The sequence below is a fragment of the Chlorocebus sabaeus genome, chromosome 4 (assembly GCF_047675955.1).
Source record: "Chlorocebus sabaeus isolate Y175 chromosome 4, mChlSab1.0.hap1, whole genome shotgun sequence".
NCBI classification, from domain to species: domain Eukaryota; kingdom Metazoa; phylum Chordata; class Mammalia; order Primates; family Cercopithecidae; genus Chlorocebus; species Chlorocebus sabaeus.
In genome coordinates, this window is record NC_132907.1 from 70059163 (window position 1) to 70073172 (window position 14010).

The 14010-nt window shown below is 35.2% G+C and overlaps 1 protein-coding gene across 2 annotated transcripts in view; it reads left to right on the forward strand.

Moving 5' to 3' along the window:
* CDH10 (cadherin 10) overlaps positions 1 to 14010 on the forward strand; it is a 165425-nt gene that overhangs the window by 135270 nt on the left and 16145 nt on the right. Inside the window, exons 6-8 of one of the 2 annotated variants that reach the window (XM_007961265.3) lie at positions 5777 to 5964; positions 7471 to 7724; positions 12055 to 12191. In XM_007961265.3, the coding sequence (XP_007959456.1) occupies positions 5777 to 5964; positions 7471 to 7724; positions 12055 to 12191 (579 nt within the window). The remainder of the gene's footprint in view (positions 1 to 5776; positions 5965 to 7470; positions 7725 to 12054; positions 12192 to 14010) is intronic. The other variant, XM_073014821.1, reaches the window with a different exon arrangement.

The window sequence follows — 14010 nt, forward strand, 5'->3', positions numbered from 1 at the left end:
TGACATATTTACACATTATGAAGAAAGAGTTATTTTTTTATTCTTAATACTGCACTATATTAAACAATTATGGTTCTTTCTCAAGCAGAAGCAACCAGGCTTATGTATATATGTATATATGGAAACTTGTTTGATTTGAGGGCTTAGGCACAAAAAATATAAGATGAACTGGGAACATTTTGTGATGCCAGAAATTAAGGAAGCATGCTGAAAGAATGATGGAGACATGTTGAAAGTACCAGAGCCAACCTAAAAAAAATCATCCAATAACTGAATCTGGAAGAATTCGCAGAAAACAATAAATAATCATATTATTAGATTCTAATAAATAAAATAAAATAAATGTTTTTGAATCTATACTGATCTAAATAAATAAAAGCATAAGTAAAATAAATGAGAGAGAAGGAGTAGCTTTTCCTTATAGAAGAATTTCAAATAATAAATGTGGAACTAAATGAAAAAAATTGAAAATCACTGTTAGTAAACTGCAGTATTAATTGTTGCCAGCAAGATCACTGATTGATGCTACAATTAGTGGGCATATATTTTTAGGAGGAATGGGATATTTGCATACATTCAAAATATCTTCACCAAGATACATATTAACTATGAAGAAAAAAAAAAATAGTAACTTAAAGGAGAAAACTGGCAGAAACACTTTAGTTGACTTAAGATCATCAGTCCTAAGACATATTGATATTGAATACTCCCTCTATGATGTAATACACTAAGAACAGACTGCTTCTGTGATAGTCTTGCAAAAATGCATAACTTTAATCTAATGACAAGAACATATCAGATAGGCCCTCATTGAAAGAGATTCTGCACAGTAACTCTACAAGTATTCTTTAAAAGTGTCAAGGTCATTGTATTAGTCTGTTTTCATGCTGCTAATAAAGACATACCCGAGACAGGGTAATTTATAAAGGAAAGAGGTTTAATTGACTCACAGTTACACATGGCTGGGAAGGCCTCACAGTCATAGCGGAAGAGCAAGGGACATCTTACATGACTGCAGGCAAAAGAGATTGTTCAGGGGAACTCCCTTTTATAAGACCATCAGATCTCATGAGACTTACTCAATCTCACGAGAACAGCACTGGAAAGACCCGCCCCCATGATCCAATGACCTCCCACCACGTCCCTCCCATGACACGTGGGAATTGCAGGAGCTACAATTCAAGATGAGATTTGAATGGGTACACAGCTAAACCATATCAGTTATGAAAGACAAAGATTAAAGAATTCTCACAGATTGGAGAAGAGGGAGGAGACATGACAATCAAATGCAAAGTGAAATCTCCAGAAAAGAAGGATGACTTTAATGGCAAAGATGAGATTTGAACGAAGTCAGGAATTTAGTTAGTAGTAAAATGATTAGAATAGTGTCTGTAATAGGCTAAACTTGACATAAGTGATCGTAAACTAAAAAAATTTTAAATGAACTTACTAAATATTATACATTTCCATGTGATACAGTGTGATGCAGCCTGAATCTTGACCACACTATATGTCCACTTCACTCATCTTCTCCTGTCTGGTTTTATGTCAGGGTAATACTGTTCTCATGAGTTACGATAGGAGCCCCACTTTTCTTTCCTCAAGAAGACTCTCCGTAAGACTGGAATTTTCTTTTCCATGAATGTTCCTTAAAAACTGTTTGAGTGAACTTTTTGGATTTGGAAAGGTAGAATATTTTAAATCATATTTGATTTTCTCTTTTGTAGATTTTGGTATATTTTTTATTTTTAGGAATTTTCCACTAAGGCTAAGTACTCAATTTTATTAGCACATAAGTGTGGGTAATATTTTCAAACATTCGCAATCTTGGTATTATCTGTTATTTTTAATTTTATTCTTTTAAAATATTCAGGAATATAAGGATTTGAGTTTATCTTTTCTGTGTTAACCTTTAACTTAATTGTGGCATGGTCAGAGTATTTAGTAGATAGTGGTTTATCAAAATGTATTTAAGCTTGCCTAATAACTTAGTATTTGGTTAGATTGGATTAAATGTTTTATGTCGGCTCTAAAAGAATCTGTACTCTCTAAATAGTGCGTTCAAGTTGTATATATATCTCAATGTCGTTATCCATATGTTTGTATTTGTTTTGTTAAATATTCCTCCTATTTAAAATTTTTAATTGAAAGCTTATTAATTGAAAAAATATATTGTGGCTGCATTTCCTGTGTGCTCTAGCTTTGAGAATAGATACTAGTAACAATGAAGATTTTAGCAGAAATCAAAGTTTATAAGACTTTATACACCAAATGAAATTAAACACTTAACATCAATAATAAGTGCTTTCACTGAGGCAGTGAAATCATTTTTGCATTTTAGAAAGGTCACCTTTGCTAAGGAGTAATAAATTCATTTATTGAGGTGCCACTTGTATAAAATTTAGTTTTTAAAGAAAGTTCTTGCAATCAACAGATTAGGTTTTATGATGTTCTGTGGTAGAATCATAGTGAACTGTATGAAAAAAGTATGTGGTTATGAGGCAGAGTTGTGTGGAAAATCTTTCATAGGGAAGGAAAAAATGTTGAGGTAGGAAAAGTTTGTTGGACAAAGCTAAACGAGACCAAGATAATTGGATGTATTAATTTGAGAGAAACTGATAGGACAGAGGATCTAAATAAATTACAAAGGGTCAGCCTGTGGTTATTTTCTTTTAAGTAAAATGGGAACAATCAAAGAGTTTTGAAACGGAGTAAAGCTTAATAATATGAATGTTTTTAAGGAGCAACAGGGCAGCAATGTGGACTAAGAGTGTGTATGAATTGATTTGATTTGGCCAAGCATAGGAGCTAGTAGACTAGGTAGGAAGCTTCTATGCAATATACAACATACAAATAATTTATTTTATTGTATAAGATAATGTACAAATAATGATATGGTGGCTACTACACTCAAATAAACTCTTAGATAAAAATACTAAGTGCCTGTTTACTGTTACATTCTTATGTTTCATACAAATAAGTAAGTAGATAATAGAATGCCTGGTGATGACTGGTGATAGGAGAAGTGATTGCGAGCACTATTTTTGATAAGTCTATTTTCAGTTAAGCTATTAGTGAAAGCTCTTGAGGAGGTCCCCGTAGAGCAGACAACTGAAGGAAGAGAACAGGGGAGCCATCAGAATATCCAGGGGACAGGTGTTGCAAGAAGAATCAGCAAAGGCAAAGAGAACCAATAAGATGGTAGCAAAGTAATGAGTTGAGAATTGCTTTCAGTGGTGTGTTACCAGAGATCGAAACATGAAGAAGGATACAGGCTAAGGCACCAACTGCAGTGTGATGGAAACTGAGTTTTAATGATGTCTCTTAGGAAGTGTCTTCCAACGTGTAGTGTATGTATATGCCCATAGTCATTTGTTAGGGCTGCCGCAACAAAGTCTCACAGAATGGGTGGCTTAAACCACACAAATGTATTTTCTCACAGTTCTAGGAACTAGAATCCTAAGAACAAGGTGTCTGCTGGCTCATTTTTTCTGAGACCTCTCTCCTGGGCTTGGCATAGCCCAACAAACAGTCAGCTTTGAACAGTATCATTTTCTCAGATTTGGTAAACTGCATTATGATAACATGAGGCTAAGGGGAAGGAATTTTATGTGAGAGAAATAGCATGAGAAATACAGAAATGGTGATATAAGGGCAGGGTACAGTGGCTATTGCTTGTAATCCCAGCACTTTGGGAGGTCGAGGTGAGCAGATCACCTGAGGTCAGGAGTTCGAGACCAGCCTGACCAATATGGTAAAACCCCGTCTCTGCTAAAAATACAGAAATTAGCCTGCTGTGGTATGGTGCCAGGTGCCTGTAGTCCCAGCTACGCGGGAGACTGAGGCACGAGAATCACTTGAACCTGGGAGGCAAGGGTGCAGTGAGCCAAGAGCATGTCACAAAACTCCAGCACTCCATCCTGAGTGACAGAGTGAGACTCTATTTAAGAAAAAGAAAAAAGAAAGAAAAGAAAAAAAAGAGAGAAAGAAAGAAGAAATAGTGATATAGGAAATTAAGTTTTGACTAGAAAACTTTGAAAAGCCCAGTTTGGTCCATATCTTTCATGGAAGTGACTAAATGCAAAATGATATAAGAAAGATATATTCAGGCAAGACTGTGACAAGCTAAGAGTTCTGGACTTTATTATGCATATTAAGGAGAATTACTTAAGGTTTATGAGCAAGAAGGTGCTATAATCAGAAGTGTACTTGAGGTCGATTAATCCGTCAGAAATACGCAGTTTATGACCAGGTGCTGAAACATAAATCTCATTAGCAGTAGAGGTTGTTCATGCTGGAAGTACATCTAAGTACACCAAAAGCACAGATAAATTTTTATTTTGCTCTGGAATGAAGGGGAGTTTGTCAGTATTTAGTGTTTTTACTCTGAGACTGCGAAGGGCATCTTTATGTTTTTTCCATAGACTGTCCTTTGTTCCTGCTGTCACAAGTAGAAATAGGATTCCTACCCATAACGGCTGATTTCACTGGATTTTGTAATGTTCTGCCATGCAGTTGAAATAAGTATGAGTAGTAAATAACTAAATATAGCATAGTCAAAACAACTAAATAGAAACATTCACTGTATATCCTGTGGTTTGTTGTGATTGTGTAAACACACGTAAATACATACCTGCACTCAAAACAGATCTATGCAATGAAAAACTACATGCTTGGTTGGTGCAGTGGCTTGCATCGGTAATCCCAGCTACCCCAGGGATTAAGGCGGGAGGATAGCTTGAGCTCAGACCAGCCTGGGCAACATAGCAAGACACTCATCTCAAAATAAATAAATAAATAAATAAATAAAGAGACAACATGCTAATTTTTTTTTTCTTTTTTTTTTTTTTTTTTGAGACGGAGTCTTGCTTTGTCGCCCAGGGTGGAGTGCAGTGGCCAGATCTCAGCTCACTGCAAGCTCTGCCTCCCGGGTTTACGCCATTCTCCTGCCTCAGCCTCCCGAGTAGCTGGGACTACAGGCGCCCGCCACCTCGCCCGGCTAGTTTTTTGTATTTTTTGGTAGAGACGGGGTTTCACCGAGTTAGCCAGGATGGTCTCGATCTCCTGACCTCGTGATCCGCCCGTCTCGGCCTCCCAAAGTGCTGGGATTACAGGCTTGAGCCACCGCGCCCGGCCCTCATGCTAATATTTTTTAACTTTTATTTTAGGTTCAGGGGTACATGTGCAGGTTTGTTACGTAGGTAAACTTGTTTCATCGGGGTTTGTTGTACAGATATCTATTTCATAGCCCAGGTAATAGGCCTACTACCCAGTAGTTATTTTCTGTTCCTCTCCCTCCTCCCACCCTCCAGCCTCAAGTAGGCCCCAGTGTCTGCTGTTCCTCTCTTTGTGTCTGTGAGTTCTCATCATTTAGCTCCCACTTATGAGTAATAACATATGGTATTTGATTTTCTGTTCCTGCATTCATGTGTTAGGGATAATGACCTCCACCTCTATCCATGTTCCTGCAAAAGATATGACCTTGTGTCTCTTTATGAACATACTCATTTTGAAACCAGAATTTCTCCTACTGTTAGGACTTGTTTCTTACTATTCATAATATGCACAGATCAAAGCCCCCAAAGTTCCTAAACTTTAATGTTATCCATATTACATGTATTCATCATTTGTCAACATCTGATTTAGAGTTTAAGATCTATTATATTGCCTCGTACACATTTTGCTTTTGGCTATTCTATTGAGAAATCTCTCTCTCTCTCTCTCTCTCTCTCTCTCTCTCTTTCTTTCTCTCTCTCCTTTTCTTTATACTTTACAGACACTATTCATCTTCGAGTTCTTGAATCCTCCCCAGTTGGCACAGCCATTGGAAGTGTCAAAGCAACTGATGCTGACACTGGGAAAAATGCTGAAGTAGAATACCGAATTATTGATGGTGATGGTACTGATATGTTTGACATTGTGACTGAGAAGGACACACAGGAAGGCATCATAACTGTGAAACAGGTGCAAAGCATTCATATAAATAAGTATCTGTGTGTTTCAGGAGTAGGGATTGCATTATATACTCTTCACTCATGAATTATCCATTGGGAAATACTACTCTAATGTTCCAAAAATATGATTTATACTGTGTATACATAAGAAAGACATAAAGCCAAAGAGCTCCTTGAAAATTTTGACCACGTGTTTTGGTTGATTGAGACATGAAACCTGAAATTTTAGAAAATATAAAAGCAAGTTAATATATGTGTAATCATGTTTCTAAGCCACATTAATAAAAGCACATCATAATCACATTGTTTTATTTTAAAATGTGTAGTTAATACCTAATAATGGCAATATATCATCCCAGTTGGAGGTATAAAAAGTGTGATGCCATCTATCCAGCTGATGAAGCAATAATTAGAGTTACTAATAAAAGAGGCAGCATGGATTGTAACATAATTTAATTGTTCACATTTTCCCTTCTGCTGTATAAATGTAAGTTTTCTTCTAACGTATGCTCAGCGATACAATCTAAAGGTAACCTGTTTTTTTATTGTAGCAACAGTGCCATCATTATGAGAAAAAAATAAGGCACATTAAACTTTAGGTCCTAATGAAATGCCATACATAGAGTAACTACATAGGCATTAGTTAATAATTAAACTATCCTGAGATACTTTTGCAAGGTACAAAGTACAAAACCAACTGTTATTAAATGAACAGTGACTATCAAATAGGAAAGCAGCTGTCTTGTCATTTTTCAGACCAGAGAGCAGCAGTAATACAAATAGAATCTGTTTCTTTTTGAAACAAAAATAGAAGGTTAAGGGAATCCGAACTAACAAAGTCTTTTATCTGGTAACAAAACATACATTTTAGAATAGGTGAGATATAAAATACTTGATTTTATACTTCTGACAGTTAAACTATATGAATATTTAGGGTATTTTGTTTCATCATGTAACCTATTTACCAAATTACTATCAAAATATTTCTTATTACAGAAGGTTTTTCTTATCTTGAATATTTGATATAACTTGAAAGTTTTATATTAGTCTCCAAGATTTCATAATGCTTTTATAATATCATAAGCCCATTACATTGAATGGAAACATCACGGCATAAATGTAAAAAGGTAACTGCATGTATTTACTTAGAAAAATTGAGCAGTAGCTAACACCTCCGCACATGCGCATTCACACACAAACACATACAACATCCATCAGCCCATTTTCTGTAATGTTACCACCTATAAGATAGATTTTAATACCCATCCCAATTTTTTCAAGGTTTAAACTCTCAAGTTCCTATGTTCCAAAGTATGACTAATTGAATGCATAATAAGTAAAAGTCGAATCCTAAATGAAACATGAAGATTGTATTATTTGTATTTGTCTTTTTTATTTATAATTGATGAACTACGTAAGAGAACTCAACCGCAACTTAAGAATCATATTTTACCTTGGTGGGAGCCTATCATCCAATTTCCCTCACTCTAATTTGATGATTTATTTTTTTATACAGCCACTTGACTATGAGAGCCGAAGACTTTATACTCTGAAAGTCGAAGCAGAAAACACCCATGTAGATCCCCGTTTTTATTACCTAGGACCATTTAAAGATACTACCATAGTGAAAATCTCTATAGAAGATGTGGATGAACCTCCTGTTTTTAGTAGGTCTTCCTATCTGTTTGAAGTTCATGAAGATATTGAAGTTGGCACAATCATTGGTACTGTAATGGCAAGGGACCCAGATTCTATTTCCAGCCCTATTAGGTAAGTGTGCTTTTTAAAAATGGAAACAGCTGAGCTCGGTGGCCCACACCTGTAATCCCAGCACTTTAGGAGGCCGAGGTGGGTGGATCGCGAAGTCAGGAGTTCGAGATCAGCCTGGCCGACATAGTGAAACCCTGTCTCTACTAAAGATATAAAAAATGAGCCGGTCGTGGTGGCACACACCTGGAATCCTGGCTACTTGGGAGGTTGAGGCAGGAGATCACTTGAACCTGGGATGCAGAGGTTGCATGAGCCGAGATTGTGCCCTTGCACTCCAGCCTAGGCAACAGGGCGTGACTCTTTCTCAAAATAAATAAATAAATAAATAGGAAAACAAAATATAGTTTAAAATGAGAAAAAAAGAAAAGAAGCGGAGATACATATAGAGATCATGAAAATCTATTTAAAACATTTATTGCAATGGAAGATACAAGAGTCCTTCCATAAGTTGTATACAAATATGTTGAGCACAGGCATTTCTAGTAAATTGCCTCTGAATGTTTTCGGGGCGTGGCATGCACAAGCTTCGTGGTTTTCTTATTTTTATCATGCCCTTTAGATTGAAATCTTGCTTGTTACACCTGCATGTCTCCTTATGGTGTTCGTTGTTCTGATCCCTGGTACAGATCCAGGGTACTATGTCAACTCTGCATTTACAGTACAACCAAACCACTTTATTTGTGCTTTAAAGGTATTAAATAAAATGTAAGGTTGAATGAGAGAAGTTTTAACAGTTATAAAATAGGTTGGATGTGCTGGCTCACACCTGTACTCAGCACTTTGGGAACCCACATTGGTCAGATTGCTTAAGCTCAGGGATTCGAAACCAGCCTGGGGAACATACTGAGACCCCGTCTCTATTAAAAAATTTAAAAATTAGCCGGACATGGTGGTGCACACTTATAGTCCCATCTACTCAGGTGGTTAAGGTGGGAGGATCACTTGAGCCCAGGAGGTCAAGGCTGCTGTGAGCTGCATTCACACCACAGCTCTCCAGTGACGAAGCAATACCCTGTCTCCATGAAAAAAGAAAAAAGTAATTATGATGCTGCAATGTGGGTTATATTATGATGTTAGAAACTCCCCTAATACACAGCCATCAAAGTTGAGAGGATTCTGTTTTGTTTTATGTTTATTTATTTATTCTGCCAATTTTCAAAATATATGAGAACATTCTAGAAAGGTGAGTCTTTTTTGATTCTTGTTTTCCTTCTTATGACAGCTTAAAAACATATGAAATGTCATAAACTCCTGAAAATGAAAAAAAAAAATCAATGTTTTAATGACACTTGTTCTATTACTTTAAAGAAATACGTATATTGACATACACTGTTCAGTATGAAAATGAACGCTTACTATAATCCGTTAGTCCATCCTGTATTTTGGATTTCATTTGTTTTCTAAATCTCTGCAGGCTAATTTTGCTTGCCCATTTTCTATGTGAACCAGTCAAGTATGAGTTCAGATGGTTATCGTTCACTTTCTGAGTGCACACTTATCTTTCTCCTACACATGCCACAGCGCATTCAGGAAACTTCTAATTTTATGTGCCACATGACTTGAACCAGTTAAAAATTCTATAGGGTCTGCCATATCTTCAAGTGAAATCATGTATTTTATGAATATCTATGTTACTTTTTATTTATATAATTTCACATAAATATGTTTTCTTATATTCACACACAGCATCACAGGTTACATATTGGCAGAAGAAACCTGTACATGCCACATGATGTTCCCATAAATGCCTCTTTCCCAGTTCATTTACCAACATCTAAATTGCTGCATTCCTTCTGTGTTTTTGGTTTTGTTTTTGTTTTTTCCTTTGAAGGTTTTATATAACCAATACACAGGCCTAATTTTCTTCATTAAATACTTACCAAACATTTTCTTGGCAGAGATTCTAAGGTTTAGCAAGCTGTCTTCTGTATTTCAGATTTAAAATGGACTTTACAAAATAAAATATAATATTGTTAGTTAAATGTATATCAAGTGGCATACTTAAATTGTAATATCAAGATATTTCTCCACACAATGAAATAGAATTTAAATCCTCCTATAGACATATAATTGTTATATGTCAAAATATACCTGTGGATATTTAAAATAAAATAAAATGGTTAATGAGGATGCAAGTCTAAAGACTAGGAGGAAAGAATCCTCTTATGTATATTATTATACATATATTCCTGTTATGTATATTATATTATATATATGTATATTATAGTCCTCTTAGGTATAATATTATACATATTATAGCAAAAATAATAACTCCTTTGGTTATCAATGACAGAGGGTATGCCATTAAAGTTGCTGTACACTTTGACTTTATACTAATTTGTTGTAGAAAATTTAATGAATATTCTTGGATGTCATTCTTTGGTTAGAATATATATATTCAAAAAAATAGAATAGCCTTACTAATGCAATATGTCATTGTGGGGAGGATCATCCTTGACATGCTATAAATTGTGTCATATCTTGTGAATGTTAATACAGTATTCAAAGGGATTTTCTTAAAATGTGTGTTCTGGAAATTATTTTAGAAAGGAAAATGAAAGTTAACACACATAACTTTCCAATACAGAATTGCAAACTATATACTTTGAATCATATTTGTAAAAGAACTATAATCTCTGTGTATCTGCAAGATAATGTCACATAATGTTTGAAATTTCGTCATTACTTCTTCATTCTGAGCTACAAGAAATAATTAAGAAAGAACACACATGAAATGGATTTAGCAAAATCAGTGATGCATGACAGCAGAGGCTTTTATTGATTTGTATATTTCAACGTTGTCATATTTCTACAGAAATAAGGAACCTTATTATTTGCCAAAATGCCAGATAATTAGGTCATTCTTTCTTTCATTTAACAAATATTTGTGGATCACCATATCAGATATTAACATGTTTCTTAAGGAGTTCTCAGTCTATCAGAAAAGAAGACTCACAATGAGAATCAAATAATATTTATTGAATGCCTAGTAGATTTTGATGCTTGGTGTTTTCATGTTTTATTGTCTGTTTGAGATGTTATATGAAATGAATTCCTAATACAACGTGGTAAATGGAAAGATGGTGGTACAGCTGCTTTATCAGTGAAGGGGGGGACAAATAGCTTCTACTTTACATCATCATGAGGGGCTACAATGAAGAAGTGAAATTTATGTTAGATCTTTCAGTAATAAAATAATTATTCCAAGTGGAGAGACACAACGATTTTCTTAATAGGTGAATGTTAGATATGTAGTTTGATAAAGATAATGAGATTTATTTAAACTACATCAACCAGAATGTTAAATCTAGTTTTAGGCTTTAAAATGACACACAGCACACCATGCTTGCTATCAAATTGCAGGATAGTTTGCTGATATTTTTTAAATGCATATAGATGTTATTTGATAACAGATATATTAAAAACTCTTATCCCAAACTTTTCTTTTTTTTTTTTTTTTTTTTTTGATGGAGTCTCGCTCTGTCACTCAGGCTGGAGTGCAGTGGCGTGCATTCTTGGCTCAGTGCAACCTCTGCCTCCTGGGTTCAAGCAGTTCTCCTGCTTCAGCCTCCCAAGTAGCTGGGACTACAGGCGTGTGCCACCACACCCAGCTAATTTTTGTATTTTTATTAGAGATGGAATTTTACCATATTGGTCAGGCTGCTCTTGAACTCCTGACCTTGTGGTCCAACTACCTGGGCCTCCCAAAGTACTGGGATTATAGGCATGAGCCCCCGTGCTCGGCCATCGAAACTTTTCTATTTTTTAAATATTTTGCATTAAAAGCAATATGTATAATAATGATACAAATAGCTAGGAAATTGAAGCTGCATGAGTGTCATACCATGAAGCTACTAAACACCATAAGAAGTTGATAGTCTATTACTTTGATGAAACTAACATTGTCTTCAATTTTCTAAGAACACATAGCTTCTGGGAATAATCTTTTGCAATAAATCTTTGTATTATTCTTCAGTAGAACTTCCAATAACCAAATAATATCAGTTGGCAATGTAACTGCCTGTAATTCCAACTGTTTTGTGACGAAATATATCAAAATCAGTTGAATGAATATGGCAATAGACAATAATTTAAATAACACAAGCATTCAGGAGAATAGCATTTGAATGCAGAGCAAAGTACCAATTTATGCCTTGTAGAGAATGTATGTGTGCAACTATGAAAAGTCATTCAAACAGTCTACATCCTGGGTCAGCACTGTGTTCTTTCCTGTAATTATCAGTGATATGTGTGTCTTTGCATTTCACTGTTTTTTCCTGCAAACTATTAATAATGCTACCATGTATTTTTTCTTGCCCTCTATGTTCAGATTTTCCTTGGATCGCCATACTGACCTTGACAGAATCTTTAACATTCATTCAGGAAATGGATCTCTTTATACTTCAAAACCTCTTGACCGAGAACTATCTCAGTGGCATAATCTTACTGTTATTGCTGCTGAAATCAGTAAGATGAATTTTATGCATCTAACATATATCTAGATATTTATGTTTATATATTTAAGTATTTAACATATTTTATGGGTTTTATTTTATATTAGAAATAATTCATTCTCATTGGACAGATGAATTGTAATTTTCTCAGCACTTATACTTTTTTTTTTTTTCCTACATGGATACATAGAGGGATACCTATACGTATTGGTAGAAGATGCAAAAATTTTATTTCTGCCTTCTTGGAGTTTTTGGCTGAGCCTCAAAATAACATTGACATAAAACAGATTAATGGGCTGGGCACGGTGGCTCACGCCTGTAATCCCAGCACTTTGGGAGGCTGAGGCGGGCAGATCACGAGGTCAGGAGATCAAGACCATCCTGGCTAACACCGTGAAACCCCGTCTCTACTAAAAATACCAAAAAAAAAAAAAAAAAAAAAAAAAAAAAGTAGCCGGACGCGGTGACGGGTGCCTGTAGTCCCAGCTACTCTGGAGACTGAGGCAGGAGAATGGCGGGAACCCAGGAGGCAGAGCTTGAGGTGAGCGGAGATCGCGCCACTGCACTCCAGCCTAGGTGACAGAGCGAGACTCCCTCTCAAAAAAAGAAAATTACCAACCAACCAAACAAACAGACAAACGAAAAACAGATTAACAGGAGAAAAGCATTTAATATAAATTTTACGTGACGCAGGAGCTCTTATAAAGAAATAAAGACCCAATGAAGTGACCAAACTAATGTTTTTATACTAGGATGATAAAGAGAAACAATTGTGAAAAAGTAATTAAATGTATATACAGAGCATAAATAAAGATAAAAATTATGTTAACAAAATCTGAATCTGTTTGTATGGAATTTTCTTGGCCTCACTTCCCATTTTTGATGATAAGAATGTTACTTTTCTTCTGGTATAGGGAGGACATCTTGTATATGGGGATTTTATCTCCTGCTTTCAGGAAGAAAAGGGGAGGAGCAGAACACCCTTTTTGCATCTGCTGTTTTTCTTTTTTTTTTTTAAGTACCTTTAACTCAAAATAATCTGTATGTCAAAATGGCATATTTTGCCACCTTTCCATATATGTAAATGTATATTTAATATTAACTAATAAAAATGAGCTTGAATTATAGACTAAAGATATTATGATTTGTGGAAAAATTAAAAGTATTAAATTTGTCACTCTCACACTAATAATTAGGATCTATGCTAAATGCTGGGTACATATGATGCAATTTAATCTTATCAACAAACATGTAGGTAGATATTACAACTTCTCTTTTACAGATGAGGAATCCCAGGTATATATTGTTAATCAGAGTTCACATTAATCATATATGTCAGGTGTCATTCTAAAAAAAAAAAAAAAAAAGATTTTCTCTTAATATTTTTATTAACCTCCTTTAACAGAGAAGGTACTAAGGCTCTGGGAACTTTAGTAACTGGTCCAAAGTTATAATGTCAGAGTTAGCACAACTGAGATTTGAAACCATGTCATTTCTAGATTCATTACTTAATTCCACAGCTAATTTACAAAATTGTATTCACTGAAACCTGACAGATTCAAGCCACATTTGCCTCTAATAGTGAAAGTTCTTGCCCATACTAGGACAATTCATGGGGCCCATTGTAAAATGAAAATGTCAGGTGCTTATTAAAAGTAAATTAAGAAATGTAAGATGGAGCATTAAAACAAGTGTGAGTCTCTTCTAAGGGTAAGGCCCTGTGGAACCGCTTGGATCACATGCCCATGAAGCCAGCCCTACCGGCACACGTACATGCAAACCTGTTCAGATTTTCTAATTCCCATGTTGTGATGTATGTGGTGTAGAGCAAC